The following is a 19,409-nucleotide window of genomic DNA, read 5'->3' as shown; positions in this document are numbered from 1 at the left end:
CACTATCTTTCATGCAATAGCATGCATCAAAACTGCAATGGATTAATTAAAACCAGAAATTGCAAATACCTGCTGGAAGAACTTATGCAGTAAAGTCATGAATGATTTTAAAGGCTTCCTGGGGATCAATAGACAAGTTAGGAAAATAATTCACACAGCAAGACAAGTTAATGAAGAAGAATTTGCCAGCATACTTGATGAAGTGGAAGAACATATTGAAGGCCATCAGAAGTGCTAAAAAATGAGAAACTAGAAGAACTTGTTGAGTCACCTACAGAGGAAGAAGAAACTGAAGCAGAACTAGTAATGTGGGAACTATGGAAAGCTGTTGAAATGTTTCAAATCATACAGAAAATAGGGGACAAAATTATGGAATATGATCCTCAGATGAAACAAAGTACTAACATCATCTATATGATCAACAAAAGAATACAATTTCTATAGCAACATTTTAATGAGTTTAAAAGAGACAATAATTTCCAATTACAGTGTTCTTCCAAAAGTTTTAGCAAAAAAAAAAAAAAAAATCTTCAACTCTCAAGGATCCCTAATATTGACATTATCTGCTCCTGCTTCTGATATCCAACCATTAATGTCCTTATGGCTTGATGATCCAGGATCACCTGAAGAAAGTAATCCTCTTCTGATACATTATCAGAAGGTCAGTAATAGCTTAATGCTATGTCACAATGCCTGCATCATTCACCCTACTTATCATGGAGGCATGTTATCATCTCACATCATCATAAGAAAAAGGGTGAGTATAGTAACAATGAGATGCTTTGAAAGAGAGCAAGCACATTCACATAACTTTTATTACAGTACATTGTTGTAATTCTATTTTGTTATTAATTTCTTGCTGTGCCTAATTTAGAAATTAAACTTTATCATAGGTATGTTTGTGTAGGAGAAGGTGTAATATACATTGGGTTCAGTATCATCTGTTGTTTCAGGCCTCCACTGGGGATCTCGGAACATATACCTATGGATAAAAGGGAATAACGGTATATAGACATAGATATTTAGGAAAAGAGAGAGAGAGGGAGAGAGAGAGAGATTTACTGTGAGGAATGGGCTCAAATGATTATGAAGGCAGAGAATGTCCACAGTCTGCCATCTGCAACCTGGAGACCCAAGAAAGCCAATAGTGCAATTCAAGTCTAAAGGCCTGAGAACCAGGCCAATGGTGTAAATTCCAGCCTAAGGGTAAGACAAGATGAGATGAGATGTCCCAGATCAAATAGTAAGGCAGAAAAAAGAAGAGAATTCCTTTTTCTTCCATCTCTTGTTCTATTCAGGCCCTCAAAAGTTTGGATAATGCCCATCCACATTGGGGAGAACAATCTGCTTTACTGAAAGTACTGATTCAAGTGTTCATCTCAGCAAGAAACAGATACACCCAGAAACAATGTGTAATCTGAGCACACCAAGGTCCAGTCAAGTTGAGACAAAATTAACCAGCATGGTAAGAAATTCAGTCAAGAAAAGAAAGAAAAGCATACAGACAGAGTGAGTGAATCACATTAGTGGTGGAAAACTCAAGTAAAGATCTACAAAGCCTAAGCAAACAGCTAGAAGGGTGAACAGTCATGTCCTCCAAAATAATTTTCTAAAAGTGTCCCTTTTCCAACAATTTTAACAATATGTGATAATATGGAATGTTAAGGCTATAAGAAAAAGATACTGGAGAAAACAATGTCAAAGAAAGACTGTGAGACATATAAAGAAGGTGTTCAAAGAATAGCTCCATGTTTATATTCTTTTTCCTCACTTCCCTATACTATAGCCCAGCTCCTTCCTTCTTTCAGGCTCACTTCCCTAATATTAGAAATTGGCTGTGCCTTGGGCCAAGTTCCCCAGAGCTACCTTGGTCCAGGGCCATACATTAGGTTCTAAGGTACCACTGATATTTTTGCTATGTGCGGAAAAATGTCCATCCTTACACTAAATCTTCCATCCCTTGAGGTCACTTGAGTCTCTTTCCTTTGCAACTAAAAAGAAATCCTAACCAACAGCTACATTTAGCCCAATACATGCTTTTCTATGTGATTCCCCTCTTCATCATCCCAGTCATTATTTATATTCTATTGCCTCTGTATTATTTTTATTTGTAGAGCATATTGCTAGCTGAAATTAAACACACACACACACACACACACACACACAAATTTTAATTGTCCATGCATACTTACTGTCTGTTTTTCCCCTACTAGAATGTTAACTCTGACCAAGATGACCTTAACTTGGCTGCTTCTTCCTAAGTCTAAGAAAGGGGACCCTGAGTTCCCTTTTCTTAGAACATTTACTTTAGAAAATTTTGTATTGTAAATTCTTTTTCTGCCTCTTTCAGAGGAAAATCTTCTCCCAGCCTCTTGCCAGTTTTATAACCCAGGAATGTCGTTCTCAAAGCCTTTCAGGATATTCCTTTGGAATATAATCATAAAGAAAGACAGTACCTCTATTTCTTAATGTCTGTAGAAGGGTAGCAAAATTTGATAAGCACCAATTATCAAATGATTAGATGACCTAATCATATTGACCAACATCTCCACCACTTGTTTCAGCAAAGTTGAGTTCAATCCCTCTCCCCTAGTGCAAAAATCTCTCTCTACTATTGCAATGGTCTTAAATAAAGTCTTTCTTTCTGTTTTTAACAAATGTTTGGTGCAATTTCTCTTTAACAGTTTTATGAAGTTAGGGGAGGATTTGTGTACTTGTTCACTGCTAGATCCCCCATTACTTATAATAAGGAGTAGCTCAATATGTGTGTGTGTGTGTGTGTGCGCGTGCATGTGTATAAAATACGTATATATATATATATATATTATGCATATATACACACACACACACACACACACACACACACACATACTGAGGTGAGAAGATGAATAAAATCAAGTAAGGGATTTTTTTTTTTTTTTTTTTTCATTTAAAGCATGACATCCGGAGAAGAATAAATCCTTCTTAAGCCATTGCTATAGTTTGCTTGTGGTTTGTCCCACCAAAACTCATGTTGAAATTTGATCCCCAATGCCGTAGTGTTAGAATGTGGGGACTAGTGAGAGGCATTTGAGTCATGGGAGTGAATCTCTCATAAATGTCTTGGTACCATTCTCATGGTAGTGAGTGAGTTCTGACTCTCACAAGACCTGATTCATTCACATAGGAATGGATAAGTTCTTGCAACAGTAGATTGTCCTAGAGCCAGGACAATGTTTGGGTTTTGTCTCTCCTCATATATCTGCTTGTTCTTTGACTTTCTCCACAAGGTTATGACGCAGTATGAAAACCCTCCTCAGAATCCAAGGCCATGCTCTTGAACTTCCTAACCTGCCAAACTGTCAGCTAAATAGACTTCTTTTCTTTATAAATTACCCAGCCTCAGGCATTCTGTTATCGCTACACGAAATGAAGTAAGACAGCCATCCCTGGATATTTCTGAATGTACCACCACATCTCAGAACTCACACCAAACACAGAGTCACTCAAAACACTAGAGAGGAGAAATTTATCAACTGAGCTAGTGATCGGTCCTTGTGATATATTTATCATATGCACTGGCAAGGTTCTGTACATGAAGACTGTCCATTTACTAAAAATAATTACTTTCTTTGCCAACATAGATAAGATGTCATTAAATAGATGGTCTTTTTTTTTATTGCATTTTAGGCTTTGGGGTACATGTGAAGAACATGCAAGATTGCTGCATAGGTACATGCATGGCAGTGTGATTTGCTGCCTTCCTCTCCATCACCTATATCTGGCATTTCTCCCCATGCTATCTCTCCCCACCTCCCCACCTCCCCACCCCCTGTCCCTCTCCCATTTCCCCCCAACAGACACCATTGTGTGATGCTCCCCTCCCTGTGTCCATGTGTTCTCATTGTTCAACACCCACCTATGAGTGAGAACATGCGGTGTTTGATTTTCTGCTCTTGTGTCAGTTTGCTGAGAATGATGGTTTTCAGGTTCATCCATGTCCCTACAAAGGACACGAACTCTATAGATGGTCTTTTTTTAAACTTGTTAGATTTTAACACTGAAGACAAGAAGAAGTGGTTCTAAAATTCCAGTAGCATCATAGTGAATATAAAATTGAGCAAATCTAAAAATCTGTAATTTATGGTAAAATAATTTTCACATGGGTTTCCATAATCTAGACCTACTGTGACAAGACAATTGCAACATCTGTAAAAGCTCAGACAAAAGCTTTTGAGTAAGGCCATTCTCAACTCAGTGTAATTCTGTGTATAAATATGAATAAAACTAAAGATGGCTGATTTTTCCTGACACAATTACCGAAAAACAAACACATCACAATGGGAACTAGCATCTTCTAGGAAAATGCACACTAGGCATTTGATCATAAAGTCTGTATCTGTAATACTGATCAACTAAACATTCAAACACAACGGTCAGAGATCATGCTTGTTTATCAGCAGAGAGAAGGGCACAGAATAGAAATCACTGCTCATTAAAAGGGTAGTATAAGCATCCTCTTCCATGGGCATACACTTCATAGTAGTTTGTATAGCAGTCCACAGAGATATGCAACCTGTGCCCTGTCTCCCTAAGAGGACCACTCAAAAGTGAGGAAAAAAAAGACTCAGTCAGCAGGTACTGGAGCCATCATGACTTAAAAGCCTTGAGAAATAGTCTGATCTCACCACCACCACTACTCCAGCTCAGTCTGGACACTGAAAACTAAAACTATATCTTACTGTCTACATTAGTATGACTTTGTATCACTCCTATGTCTCGTTCTTTCTCCAGGACTCCACTGCCCGGAAAAATGGTTTGATTTTTTTTATTATAGGAACTTTGCAAAGACCTATTAACTCTTTAGTGAAAAGTATCTGCAGACAGTTTATCTCCTGAGATTCTTTGAATTCTCTCCTTCAAAATCCTTGCCTTGCTGTTTCCTCCAATCCCAGGCTTTCGTACCAAATTCTTGAACTTCACCCAGTTCTAATAAAGCCCAATCCTCTAGCCTCTCCCTGTTTTTAAAACCCCACCTTAAATCAAACTTTCAATTCTCAATTCATTCTGGGCTTATCTTTCCTGCTCTGAGGACACCACCACACACCACCAGAATTTTGCATGCCAGTGTTCCCTCTTCCTGCAGTAAGCAATAAATTCAACTCAGCTTTGTCTTTTTAACAGGTTTTGTAGGTAATATTTGGGGATGTGGCTTTTGACAGCCTCACGCTCTACCTAATCTAATACTTCTAATAACAATGCCACAGGCATAGGTTTCAGAGTCCCACAAGAGTTATGCTCATATCTGATGGAACTCTGAAAGTTCCATCATTCAAGGAACCTTAAGCTATCGTGTCCTTATTAAAAGTTCCTCACAGTCTAGATGCAATTTACTGAGGGTGTGTGTGTGTGTGTGTGTGTGTGTGTGTGTGTGTAGATGATAATCCTGCTATGTTGCCCAGGCTGTCCACAAACTCCTGGGGCTCGAGCAATCCTCCTTCCTCTGCCTCCCTGAGTACTGAGATTACAGGCATTAGCCACCATGCCCAGCCATGTTTAAAAACATAAGTAATATTGCCTAGAAACCTAAATGACAGTTCCTTCATCAGTTCCCAGGGAAACAAAGGAAGACTGCTCACCAAAGTTCAAACTCTCAACCAGAAGAAATAATTTTGTTAACCCTTTACCTAAATATAAAACAATACTTCTTAAAGATGAAGAAATTCAGTACAAAGACGAACATGTTCTTTATAATCAGTGTGTGTTGTATGAAAGCAGTGACATCAGGGAATAAAATGAGTATTAAAATGGCTACATGGAGTAGGGATGAACTCCACTGGAACGTCCCCAAAAGCAGAATAACAAAACTATGATTTCTCAAGCATGGGGATAATTACTGCACAGAAAGACAATAAACAGCAACCTCTATGCAAGTATTCATAATTAACTAAGGTAAAGACTGTTTAATGGTTATAACATGCAAATTCCAATGTATTTCAACCTTCTTTGCCCCTATGTTAGAATCATCCCCTGATGCCTAACAATAGGAATAATTTATCATGAATGAAGATCAGGATGGATAAAAAAATTTTATGTAAACAAGAAAATCAAATAAAGGAACCTCATTGCTATCCTCATTGCTTGTTATTTCCTATCTTCTCAAAGCTAATTTCCTCAGTTAAACAGACTGCTTTGTCTCAGTCGAAACTCATGTAAAAGAATGTTCCTCCAACATCACCAAACTTTTCAAATCTAAGAACATCTATCTTGAAATCTGTGTATTACCCAATCTTGATGACAGTCTCTACCAATGCCAGCCAGGAAAAGAAATTAAAAGCTTAGACGATAGCCATCATGTTCCAATTTGGAACTTGAGACTGACTCTTACACTTTTTCTAAACTTCTTCCCTATCTCCTCCTTCACCCTGACCCCTCTTTTATTTACACCCTTGAATAGTTTGTGAGAAAGTTTTTCCCTCAAAGTGGAAGGTAGGTATCTGTTCAGAGACTGTATCTTGTTCTCGCTTGTATTTATTTGTCCACAATACTTTGCACTCCCAGTGGGAGATTACAGCTTGGAGGTATAACCCTAACATAATCCTTAAACATGTGGGGAAAGCTGGTAGGGCAGGTCATCTGACTGGAAGATTATTGACATGAGAACACAATACTCATGGAAAGGAACTCATGAGAGGAAATGTGAACATAGTGCTCAAAGGATATGCCCTAACATCTGTGAGGAGAAAAAGTTTAGAGCACAGCTAAGATTATACCACAAAGGCTTCCTTCTGGCCATATCTTTCCCATTATTAACAAAAAGCAGGTATAGTTAGGAAATGTGGTATGCCTCATTCACTTCAGTAGAAATATTTGTAGTGTGGCAATTAGGTGTCAGGCATCTTGCTAGGTACTAAAAATCCAAGATGAGTTAGAAAGACAAGTCTCTGCCTTAAAGGAACACAAGATCTACCTTTGATTCTTCCAAAATCAAGCATAATACCTAACTCTTAGCTCTCTAAAGATCTTTGCTGGATTTGAATTCTTTACTTGAAGTATGATTAAAGGATGCCAAATAGGGTCACCAACACACCTTCCCTGAGCCTACAGATGAAAGACAAGTACGGATCAGCTACTAATCCAATACTCAATATAAATATAAGTAATTTTTAAGTTGTTATTACAATCACTTTGCTTATTAAAAGAATAGAAATCATACAATGTCTGCTTTCAGGCCATAATAGAATTAAATTAGAAATCAATAACAGAACAATATCTGAAAAATTTCCAACTACTTGGAGATTAAATAACAAACTTTTAAATAACACATGAGTCAAAGAAGAAATCTCGAAAGAAATTTAAAATAATTTGAACTATATGAAAATGAAAATACAATTTAACAATGTGAAGGATAGGAAATAGCAAAAGCAATGCTTTATATCTTTGAATGCATATGCTAGAAAAGACCAAAAGCTAAAATCAAAAATCTAAACTTTCACTTTTGCAAACTAGAAAAAGAAGAGAAAGTTAAATCCAAAGTAAGTCAAAGAAAAGCCGCCATAAGAAAAAAATAGCAGAAATAAATGAAATTGAAAATATGACATAAATTTTTAAAAATCAACAAAGCCAAAAGCTGGTTCTTTGAAAGGATTTTAAAAATCAGAAAACCGAATACCACATGTTCTTACTCATAAGTGGAAGCTGAACAGTGAGGGCACATGGACATGGGGAGGGGAACAACACACACTGAGGCCTGATGGGGGGTACGGGGAGGGGGAGGGAGAGCATTGAGAAGAATAGCTAATGCATGTGGGGCTTAATACCTAGGTGAGGGGTTGATTGGTGCAGCAAACCACCATGACACAAGTTTACCTATGTAACAGCCCTGCATATCCTGCACATGTATCCCAGAACTTAAAATTTAAAAATTTTTTGACTGGGCACAGTGGCTCATGCCTGTAATCCCAGCATTTTGGGAGGACAAGGCAGGCAGATCGCCTGAGCTCAGGAGCTCAAGACCACCCTGGGCAACATGGTGAAACCCTGTCTCTACTAAAATACAAAAAATTAACCAGGTGTGGTGGCACATGCCTGTAGTCCCAGCTACTAGACAGGCTGAAGCACAAGAATCACTTGAGGCCAAAAGGCAGAGGTTGCAGTGAGCTGAGGTTGCATCATTGTACTCTAGCATAGGTGACAGAGTAAAACTCAATCTCAAAAGAAAAAAAAAATTTTAAATCAATAAGCCTGTAGCGAGGCTAATGAAACAAGAGAGAGAGAAGATGCAAATTACTAATATTAGAAATGAAAGCAGGACACCACTACAAATTCCATGAATATTAAAGGGATAATTAAGAAATACTATGAACAACTCTGCCCACAGATTTGATAAATTTGATAATCAAATAAACCAAACCCTTGAAAGATACATCTGCTAAGACCCACACAAGAAAAAAATAATCTGAATAGAACTACATCTATTAAGGAAATTGTATCAATAATTAACAACCTTCTAAAAAACAAAGCATCAGGCCCAAATAGGTTCACAAGTGAAATCTATCAAACATTTAAGGAATAAATTATACCAATTTCCTACAATGTTTTCCAGAAGGTAGAAGCAGAAAGAATACTTTCTTACTCATTTTATGAGACCAGAATTACCCCAATACCAAAGACACTACAAGAAAAGTACAAACCAATATCTCTCATGAACATAAATGTAAAAATTCTCAGCAAAATACTAGTTTTGTTAACATTAGATTTTAAAATTTTAATCTAACAATGTATTTAAAAAATTATACACTGTAACCAAATGGATTTGGTTGTAGGTATGCAAGCCTGGTTCAACATTTGAAAGTCAATTAATGTAATCCATCATATCAACAAGCTAAAGGAAAATGACATGATCATATTAATGTATGTAGATAAATCATTTAACAAATCCAACATCTATTCATGATAAAATACTCTCGACAAACTACAAGCAGAGAGGAACTTCTTCAACATAATAAAGAAAATCTACAAAAATAACCCTACAACTAACATCATGCTAAAGAGTGAAAAAAGAGTGAAAAACTAGAAGCTTTCCCACTAAGATCAGGAACACGGCAAAGATGTTCCCTTTCATTACTTCTTTTCAATATCGTCACGGAAATTCTAGCTAATGCAATAAAATAAGAAAAAGTACACTTATTGGGAAAGAAGAAATAAAAATGTCATTGTTCACAGATGATTATCTATGAGATGAGATGATTATCTATGTAGAAAACATGAATAAATTGACCAAAAACCATGAAACTGATAAGTAACTATAGCAAGGGTCCAGGTTACAAGGTAAATACACAAAAGGCAATTGCCTTCCTGTATACCAGCAAGGCACAAGTAGAATTTGAAACAAAAAACATAATGCCATTTATTTTAGCACCCCCACAAAATACTTAAATAGAAATCTAATAAAATGTGTACATGATCTGTATGAGGAAAACTACAAAACTGATTGCATATATCAAAGAAGAACTAAATAAATGAAGAGATATTTCATGCTCATAGGTAGTAAGAGTCAATATTGTCAAGAGGTCAGGTCTTCTCAAAATGATCTAGAGACAACAAAAACCAAATCAAAAGCCTAACAGGTTATTTTGTGGATACAAGTAGACTGATTCTAAAGGTTATATGGACAGGCGAAAAATTCAAAATGGCCACTACAATATTGAAGTTGAAGAGCAAAGTTAGAAGACTGATGCTACATGACTTTAAGACTAATTATAAAACTACAGCAATAAAGAGAGTATGGCATTTGTGAGAAAATGGACAGATAGATGAACTGATCAGAATAAAGAATCCAGGAACAGGCCACATAAATATAATCAACTGATCTTAGACAAAGGCGAAAAGGCAAAGCAATAGAACAATCTTTTCAACAAATAGTGATGTAACAACTGGATATCCACATTTTTAAAAAAGTAAATCTAGTCACAGACCCTACACCCTTCACAAACTTTAACTCAGAATGAATCATATAAATATAAAACGCAAAACTATAAAACTTATGGAAGATAACATGGGAGAAAATCTAGATGACCTTGAGTGTGACAATAATTTTTAGATTCAACACCAAAGGCACAAGCCATGAAAGTAAGAACTGATAAGCTGGACTTCATTAAAACTTAAAATTCTGCTCTGCAAAAGTCACAATCTAAAGAATGAGAGAGTCACAAACTGAGAGAAAATATTTGCAAAAGACATATCTAATAAAGTACTATCATCTAAAATACAAAAAGAATTCTTATAACAGCAATTAAAAAACAACCTGATTAAAAAATGGACAAAAGATCTGGACACACATCTTACCAGAGAAGATATTCCTATGAGACTATATGAAAAGATGTTCAGCAACATATGCCATTTGGCAATTGCAAATTTTAAAACGTCAAAACAGATACATTAAAACAAATACCATTACACATCTATTAGAATAGTCAAACTCCGAAATACCAACACCACTGAATGTTGGCAAGGGTGTGGACCGAAAGAAATTCTCATTCATTGCTGATTGGAATACATAATGATCCTGCCACTTTGAAAGACAGACAGTTTGAAAGTTTTTTACAAAACTAAACATAGTCTTACCATATGATTCAGCAATCATGTTTCCTGGTATTTACCCAAATTTGTTTAAAACTTACATCCACATATAAACCTGCACATGAGTGTTTATAGCAGCTTTATTCATAAATGCCAAAACTTGGAAGCATCCAAGATGTTCTTCAGTAGGTGAATGAATAAATAAACTGTGATACATCCAGGCATCACAGTGCTGATATACCATTCAGCACGGAAAAAAGAAAAAAGAGCCATCAAGCCTCTGTAAGCCAACTGTATTAAACAACAATTTCTAACATGCTACTACTCTTTCTAGAAGGTCTGAGATGGTAACAAAAAGGGGACAAAGAGGATTTTAGGCTGACAAAAGTCACTAAAGTCTAGAAGCATAATTAGCATCTTTGATTTCCTATTCTTGCTTAAATGACTAGATCGGAAATAAACATTATTAATGTAATTATACAGGATAAAGTGAAACAATGTATGTGGCAGCTTGACAAGTATAATTCATGATAAAACAATAATTTAGAAAATTATTTTCCATAAACTTTTCTGAAAATTAAGAGTATTTATATATTCCACTTAGCAGTTATTGTTCTATTCATTCTTCCTCCTAAAGTAATGTATGAGTAATCTTTCCCCAATCTCATTTTTTTGATCTAGTTTTAATGTTTATCACTTAAGACCAGTCATTATCATCAAAATTCCCCATGTATCATATTTCCTAAATCCTCCTATGCTACCAAACATTGTGTTATCTGCAGCTGCTCCATCTTTGATGATGTTCTATGGCTCAGCTCCCTCTAATCTTCCAGAAATCAAGCTTTCTAAACCTCCCAAAGCTGTATTCAAATGCATACTACAAAGAAGCACAATCCTATTCTTTGGATTCTTAGTGACAACATTCTTTTACCCTCTATTTACGGCTTTTAGAAAACTTATGATCCTTCTTTTTAAATAGAACGCTTTCTTTAATGGAATCTGTCTTTTCTGCCTCATGATTTTCTTAAAGAATCAATATTCAGTTCATAAATTCCTGGTAAACCAAACTACCTTCAGAGAGCACGTCAAAAATCTTGAAAATAAAGAATGTTATTAAGTCTTCTAAGTCATTCTGCACTTACATCATTTAAAAGGATTATATTGTAATTTTCAGACTTATATTCTCTTACTCCCAAGTCACTTTTAATGTACTTGCTCCTCAGGTTTACGTTCTATTTTATTTTTATGTCATTGTACAATTTACTAAAACCTTGCTAACATTTTACTGTTCATATCAATAAGTCACCAGTATACCTTAAGAGCAATGAAGAAATACCAAGGAGATGGAAGACACATTCTTCACCATCACAGGATTTATAATCAAGCTGACGAAACAAACACATACAAATGAAATAATAATACCCTATCAGAGTTGCAGAATTCTACAAGCAAAATGTACTAGTATCCCTTTTTCCATTTGTTCCCTTTTCCCATTTGTTGCTTATAACCACCTTGTGATGTAAGTAATTTAGCTATACATTCCTTCCCTTGTTTTACATCATGGAAACTGAGAACCAGAGTAATCCTCTCAAAGTCTCACAACAAACATGTCCCAGACAAGGCACAAGACTCCAGAACATCCAACAGCTGATGTAATGCTTATGAACACACATAAATCAACAAAAAAAAATATTTTTAACTATATTAAGGTACATACATATACATATGCTTAAGTGAAGACAAAATATGGTGAAGATATTAATTAAAGCTGCTTGGGAATGATGCAGGTAGGCTTCCTGAAAGAAATATGTTCCAGAAAGGTGGATGTTTTAACAAGGGATAATAAACAGCCAATCTACAGGAACTGACCCAGAAAGAAGGCCAAGAATGCATAAAATAGTGTGAATGAAGGAGCTGATAAACGTGTGGCTAAATCTAAATAAGAATTGACAAATATTCATACAATAATTATATAATAATTAAAAGGAAACAATTTAAAACACTGTAGACCCAAAATAAAAGACAATAATAATTTGAAAGATGAAGGAGAAGAGAAGTCCTTGAATTAAATGAAGAAAGGTGAAGACACTTATAAGCTTCTGGAATTTATTAAGTCAAACACTGATGTTAAAAATGTAAGAGTAATCGATTAACAGAAAAACTTCCAAATCTGTAAGAGGAATCCAAGAGATTAAAGAAAAGTCCACTCAATCCAAAACCTGGAAAAACAAAAGAAAAAAAAACAGAAAAACAATATTTAAAAAAGGCATTTGAAAATGGAAAATAAGATGTACTAAGAAAATCAAAATGTAATTAATCACAATAAACATAAACAGATTAAATTTGCCTGTTAAAAAGACTTTCGGAATCCATATACTACTCATAAAATATATATTCAGAAATATACATACAAAATACACACCAACTATACAAAAGCTAATTTAGCTACAATAGTATTGAGCAAACTAGACCTTAAGCAAGAAAAGCATTGTTAGGGATAAAGAAAGTTAGAAAATAAGTGGAAGAAATCTCCCAGAAACTGTAGCAAAAAGATAAAGGATTGAAAAATAGGAGATTAAAAAAAAAAAAACGAAATTCCAGGACTGGTCCCATAGGTACAATATCTGAATAAAAGGAGTTCCAGGAAGAGAGGGCATTTAGGAAAGGCCAGAGGGCTGGAGAAAATCATAATAGGAAAAATATGAAGAGAACAGTCATTCTTTTCCAAACTGAAAAGAACTACCTAGTTAATACCCCTCAAAACTGATGAAAATAAACCTGTACAAAGGCATACCATCAAAAAGTTACAGAACATTGGGACAGAGAAGACATATAAAACTTCCAGAAGGAGGAAACAGGTTACGTGTAAAGGACCAGAAATAATAATGACTTCTGTTTCTTATCAGAATTACTGAAGATAGAGTACAATAGCATTGTATCTTTCAAAATTCTGAAGGAAAATTATCTCTAGCCAAGAATATTAGAGCCAGCTCAACTATCAATCAGGTGAAAGGGTAAAGAGGGGTTTGTTTAAGAAAATGATATTGATAGAATACCTCTTGCATCAATGTAATGAAGGGAGATTTGGATAATTGTCAGAGAACATTGTGGTTGGATTAGTGATAAGAAAACAGAAGACATAAAATCAGACAGTTATCAGCTCCCAGAAAAATGGAAAGTACAGAGAAGGAAAAGTAATTATAGCATGCTACATGCTACAAGGATCAGATATAAAGTGCATATTTGCAGTCATAATAACACGTGGCCAGGCCCAGTGGCTCATGCCTGTAATCCCAACACTTTGGGAGGCTGAGGTGGGCAGATCACTTGAGGTCAGAAGTTCAAGACTAGACTGGCCAACATGGTGAAACCCCGTTTCTACTAAAAATATTGTTTAAAAATTAGCCAAGTGTGGTGGTGTGCACCTGTAGTCCCAGCTACTTGTAAGGTTGAGGCAGGAGAATCACTTGCACCTGGGAGGCAGAAGTCGCAGTGATCATAATACTGCACTCCGGCCTGGGTGACAGAGCAAGACTCTGTCTCAAAAAAAAAAAAAAAAAATTAATAAAAAAAACATCAACACTTAATATTTATTGAATCAAAAGGATGATATATTGTAAGAATGAAGTGATAAAAAATGTTGCCGGAAAGTAGTGAGAGAAAGTAGAAAGGGAAGCTAAAATCTCATCTTTCATAGTGAGAAGTCAAAGACAAAACCTAAGACTGACAAAGAGGTAGTTATATAATCGTGTTGTTTGGTGACATGGAAGCAAATAATAAAAGAATCCCCTGAAAAATTTGAAAGTGGTTGCCTGCAGGGTCTTCTCTTTTTTAGAATGAGATATTGCCAACCTTTCTTTACAGATATTTTACCAATTCATTCTCCCCTGAGCAGTATACGAGAGTGACGTGCCACATCCCACTGGATCAACTGAGGTCCTGTAAGGAGTAGAAGCCACGCCAGGGTTATTTACACAAGAATTTCACTGAGGTAGATGTCTGGGAAGGACAATGTGGGGAGCAGAGGAACAGGAAGAGCCTTTGGACTATAATGCAGGTCTAACACCTGTGAAAGAGGGGAGGAAGACTCAGGTAGGCAGAGGTAGCTTATGCTTTTACACAGTAAATAGACAGTCCCAGAGCAAAAGTGGCAGGTATGGGCAAGTTATAGTATTCCCACCATACTCAGACATTGCCTGGGACCAGCCCTGGGGAAATGTGTGAGCCCAGCTTCAATATGTGGGCTGCAGCAGATCAGAAAAGGCAGCAGTCTTCAGTTAACTGTGTTCAGTGACGCATTAGAAAATGATTAACAACTGGCTCTACAGAAAGCTTTTTAAAAAGGACTTAATTTGCAGCTTTTGTTACTTACTGTAGTGTAAATACTCCCACTGTGGCTAATTTCAAGCTACCACTGTGAGATCACTAAATGCTGACTTGGGAAGAGATGCCAACAGCAGGCTTTCTAAAGCCAGGAGCCCGACCAAGGGTGCTGCTGACTGTGCGCCACATAGCCGATGTTTATAAAAGGAGATTTCAGCAGTTCACCTACTTGGCTCCTACACTCAACAGCCTAGTGTTCTAACATAGTTTTGATCTTTGCAGAGTAACAAATGAAAATAGTATTTAGTGTAGATTTACTTTGCATTTCTTGAATATGAGCAAAGTTGAGAATCTTTTTATATAATTGCAGTATTATACACTATTATAAATGTATTTATTATACAATGTATTTACTGTAATACTAATCAAACCAATCTTTTGATTATTTTTAATTGACAGAAATAATTGCATGTATTTACTATGTACAACGTGTCATTTTTTTTTTTTTTTTTTTTTTTTTTTTTTTTTGAGACGGAGTTTCGCTCTTGTTACCCAGGCTGGAGTGCAATGGCGCGATCTCGGCTCACCGCAACCTCCGCCTCCTGGGTTCAGGCAATTCTCCTGCCTCAGCCTCCTGAGTAGCTGGGATTACAGGCACGCGCCACCATGCCCAGCTAATTTTTTGTAGCTTTAGTAGAGACGGGGTTTCACCATGTTGACCAGGATGGTCTTGATCTCTTGACCTTGTGATCCGCCCGCCTCGGCCTCCCAAAGTGCTGGGATTACAGGCTTGAGCCACCGCGCCCGGCCACAACCTGTCATTTTTAAGCATGTATGTATTGTGGAATGACTAAATCTAGCTAGTTAACATACGTGTTTCTTCAGTTATCATTTCTGCAGTGAGAACACTTCACACCCAATTTCTTAGCATTTTTCCAGAATGCAGCATATTATTAACTATAGTCGCCATGTTGTATAATAGATTTCTTGGATTTAGTTCCATCTAACTGAATTTTGTATTCTTTGTCCATCTCCCCACTCACTCCACCCCTGGTAATCATCATTCTACTCTCTATGAGATGAACTTTTCTAGATTCCACATGAGTGATTGTTTTTATTAAAATCTTTAGGCCTAGGTTCTAAATAACCAAAATCTCAATGTATTCATGTAATCATCTGTGTAGTGGGCAAAATATAAATACTGCTTAATTTTGAAAATACAAATATCATGTGATTTTTATTTTCAAAATTAACTCCTTGAACTCACTCCAGAAGATAAATTTGAAAAAAAAAAATAAATCTCTGAAAGCTTGATACAGATGGAAACAAAACTTGGAAAATAAATTACTATGATTTCTTTTTTCCCATAATTTATGAAGTAATAATTACATGTACTATATCAAAATACAACGCCTATACTTAAATTTGGGGGAAATAATATTTATAGCATTATTACAGTTGATTAAATGTAAGTACTTTATGGAAAAGGTTTCTTAAGAAAAGTTTCAATCTATCTCCCAATACACATGGAGTAACAACAGCAACAATAACAACATAATGGAGAATTTTCCATCTGAGCAGTTTACAGAGTAGAAACGATAGGAACATCGTAGGGCGATTGAGTTAGTAACATTATCATTATGAATACATTTTCATAATAGACATATTCTATACTGACTCGTTTATATATTATGAATTGAAATTACCGGTTATAGCCTATTAGCCTGGTGTGACAATTTAAATATCATCCACTATTAAGTTAGAGGCTGAGAAGCTGTGGATGAAGTGGTTTTTTAAGCTTTTACATGTTTTAAGTACTTCTAGGTGCACAGATAGCACTGAAGAAGCAGAGTCTTCAATTAGACCAGACATCAGAAGCCATCTGATATGGTTTGGCTCTGTGTCTCCACCCAAATCTCGTCTTGAATTGTAATCCCCACATGTCAAGGGAGGGACCTGGCAGGAGGTGATTAGACCCTGCGGGCAGTTTTCCCCATGCTGTTCCCATGGTAGTGAGGGAGTTCTGGTGGTTTTAAAGGTGGCAGTTTCCCTGTGCTCCTTTTTCTCTCCTGCCACCATGTGAAGAAAGTCTTTGCTTCCCCTTCACCTTCCGCCACGATCATAAGCTTCCTGAGGCCTCTCCAGACATGTAGAACTGTGAGTCAATTAAATCTCTTCCATTTATAAATTGCCCAGTCTCAGGTTGTCTCTTTATAGCAGTGTGAAAATGGACTCATATGTCATCCAATACCCACAAATATATTCAGACAAAATGTAAAGCAAAAGTTATGAGGAAAAAACCAAAGTGGCAAACATTCAAGAATTGCTCTTTCATGAAAGTGTCTTATCTTTATGTTAACTCTATCACTGTTATCACATGTGTCTTGAGAGGAGGAGTCCAAAGATTCAGAATTTTTAAATGCTGCAGCTTTTCAAAGAAAATGCATCTACTTATTAGGTTGTTATAAAAGTAAACGTGGTTTTTGCCATTAAAAGTAACTAAGAAAACCACAACTACTTTTACACCAACCTAATATCTTATTTCAATCAATTATCTAGTTTGTGAACCATAATACAAATACTTCAAATACAAGCCACTTTTCTTCTCCTCCACTTCTTCCATCCACAACCTCCAATTTCTAGTAATTAGCACTTTCAACCAGATATCAAGGAAAAGAAATAGATAATAACTAATTTAAAGTGATCAAATACAATACTTTTTGTCAAGGGTTTCAAGAAAGTTGAAAGTGGTGGCTAAAAAGGGGTTTGGATTATCTGTGGAATCCATTTATCCTGATGTTTTCAAAACATATGACCCATAGTACTCAGCAAATCAAAACAAAAAACTTACCTCATCCACATTTTCAAAGGCATTGATGATGTCATAAGGTAAACAAGACAGCAGATCGATCACAAACCAAGTTTTCAGATAGTTCATCCTTATGAGCTTTGGGTCAGAAATGACCTCTCCACCGGGCCCCACGAAAGTCGTGTGAAAATTTAAAACGATGTCAACCAGAAAAATAACATCCACCACACTATCCAGTACCAGCCAGGCTATGTTGTTCTGCTTCGTTTTGAAGGAAACGTTATAAGGAACCATAATGGCGGTGTAGAAGGTAAGAATTAAAATCACCCAATCCCAAGTAGTTTTAAAAGCACAATAATGTAAAATAATGTGTGGTGGCGTCTTTGGCGCTTCTTGTTTATACTGAGGAAGGATATCTGATCCCAGTTGAAGAACCTAAAAGAGAGAAAATGTGTTCATAAATGGCTAGGTTATCTCTGCCCAGTCAGTGATGAATTCAAATTTACTGGCAGTCAAACCACATCCAGTCATGCTCCATAGTTTTGCCTCCCTCTTCTCCTGAGCTGTCCCAAAATTTGTTCAGAGGAAGTCATTCCAAGTCCAATCGCTCCACCAAAGCTGATCTGTCTGCTGTTCCATCTGGCCTGCTATGACGCATTAACCAACACTGATCCACTACACTGCTGGATGTCCATGTCTGCAAGTGCCTCCTGCACGCTCATTCTGCAAGCCTGCCTACAATCACATGTCTCTCATGGACTATCCAGCAGTTATTTGAGTGACACACCATTATCTACTCTTCATACATATTTAGCACCTCAGGAAGCATAATTTTGATTCTGATGGCCTTGCTGAACTCCGGCATCCCACTGTTGGTGATGTTGTTGTTGGGTGATGTTCAGCAGGGTCCCTGTTTCAGCAGTAGAAAGGGTTGTAAAGAGTATTGTCTGCTTTTTTCCTTTCTCCCTTCTATCTGGACTTAAAGAATATTGTGTTTCTTGCCCAAATGTAAATTTTCCTTAGGGGTAAAAAATACTAAATATTCAAGTTTGTTTCTGTACACCTATTTGACAAATGGAAAAATTTCAGTATAAGGTTGTATGAACTTTGAATTACTCTAATTAGGTCTAATTTTAATAGAAAACAAAGATAAAAAGCAGATGACAGAACAAGAGTAGAGGTTTGTGTATCCCTGGGCAAAGGCAACAAACATGGGACACAGCACTGCCTTCTGGAATCTGGAAATTGAGAATTCTAAAACACCGTTGAAGGGGCAAATCAAAAACTTCTGTCCCACGCCATCAATGAAACCAAAGAAAATGTATGTGTTAAAGAACTTGGTAAATGGAAATTTTTTAATGTTTCCAACACCTTTGCCCAATGTAGGATTCAATTATTCAGTGTCTCTAGGACTAATGGAACCCAGAAGGTAGGAGTCCAAAAGTCCAAATCATAAAATAATAAATGCATTACCTATTTATATGTAGAAGTGAATAAAAATAAAAATACTTGTTAACATGTAACTCTGAGTTATAATATATGCCACAAAGCAAAACAAATATACTAGCATCTTTGGAAGCCTGGGAGAATATCCTAAAGTTCCTTTCATATATAGAACTTACATATCTGAAAACTAGGAATATAATATCCATTGTCACTATTTTTGATGTGGAAAACATCATTGGTGGTCTCTTTAATTGTATGTTAGAATTGTTAT

At 36.2% G+C, this 19,409-nt stretch overlaps 1 protein-coding gene across 1 annotated transcript in view; it reads right to left on the bottom strand.

The window, feature by feature from the left end:
• The window catches only part of LOC116528592 (potassium voltage-gated channel subfamily H member 5-like), a 116,063-nt gene that overhangs the window by 30,245 nt on the left and 66,409 nt on the right, over window positions 1–19,409 (bottom strand). Inside the window, exon 6 of the mRNA XM_032245913.1 lies at window positions 17,735–18,127. Coding sequence (XP_032101804.1) covers window positions 17,735–18,127 — 393 coding nt within the window. The remainder of the gene's footprint in view (window positions 1–17,734; window positions 18,128–19,409) is intronic.

This window comes from Sapajus apella, unplaced genomic scaffold (assembly GCF_009761245.1).
Source record: "Sapajus apella isolate SASKATOON/1434 unplaced genomic scaffold, GSC_monkey_1.0 scaffold59, whole genome shotgun sequence".
Lineage (NCBI taxonomy): Eukaryota > Metazoa > Chordata > Mammalia > Primates > Cebidae > Sapajus > Sapajus apella.
Note: the sequence above shows the minus strand (reverse complement) of the source record. Positions and strands in the feature narration are given on the sequence as shown.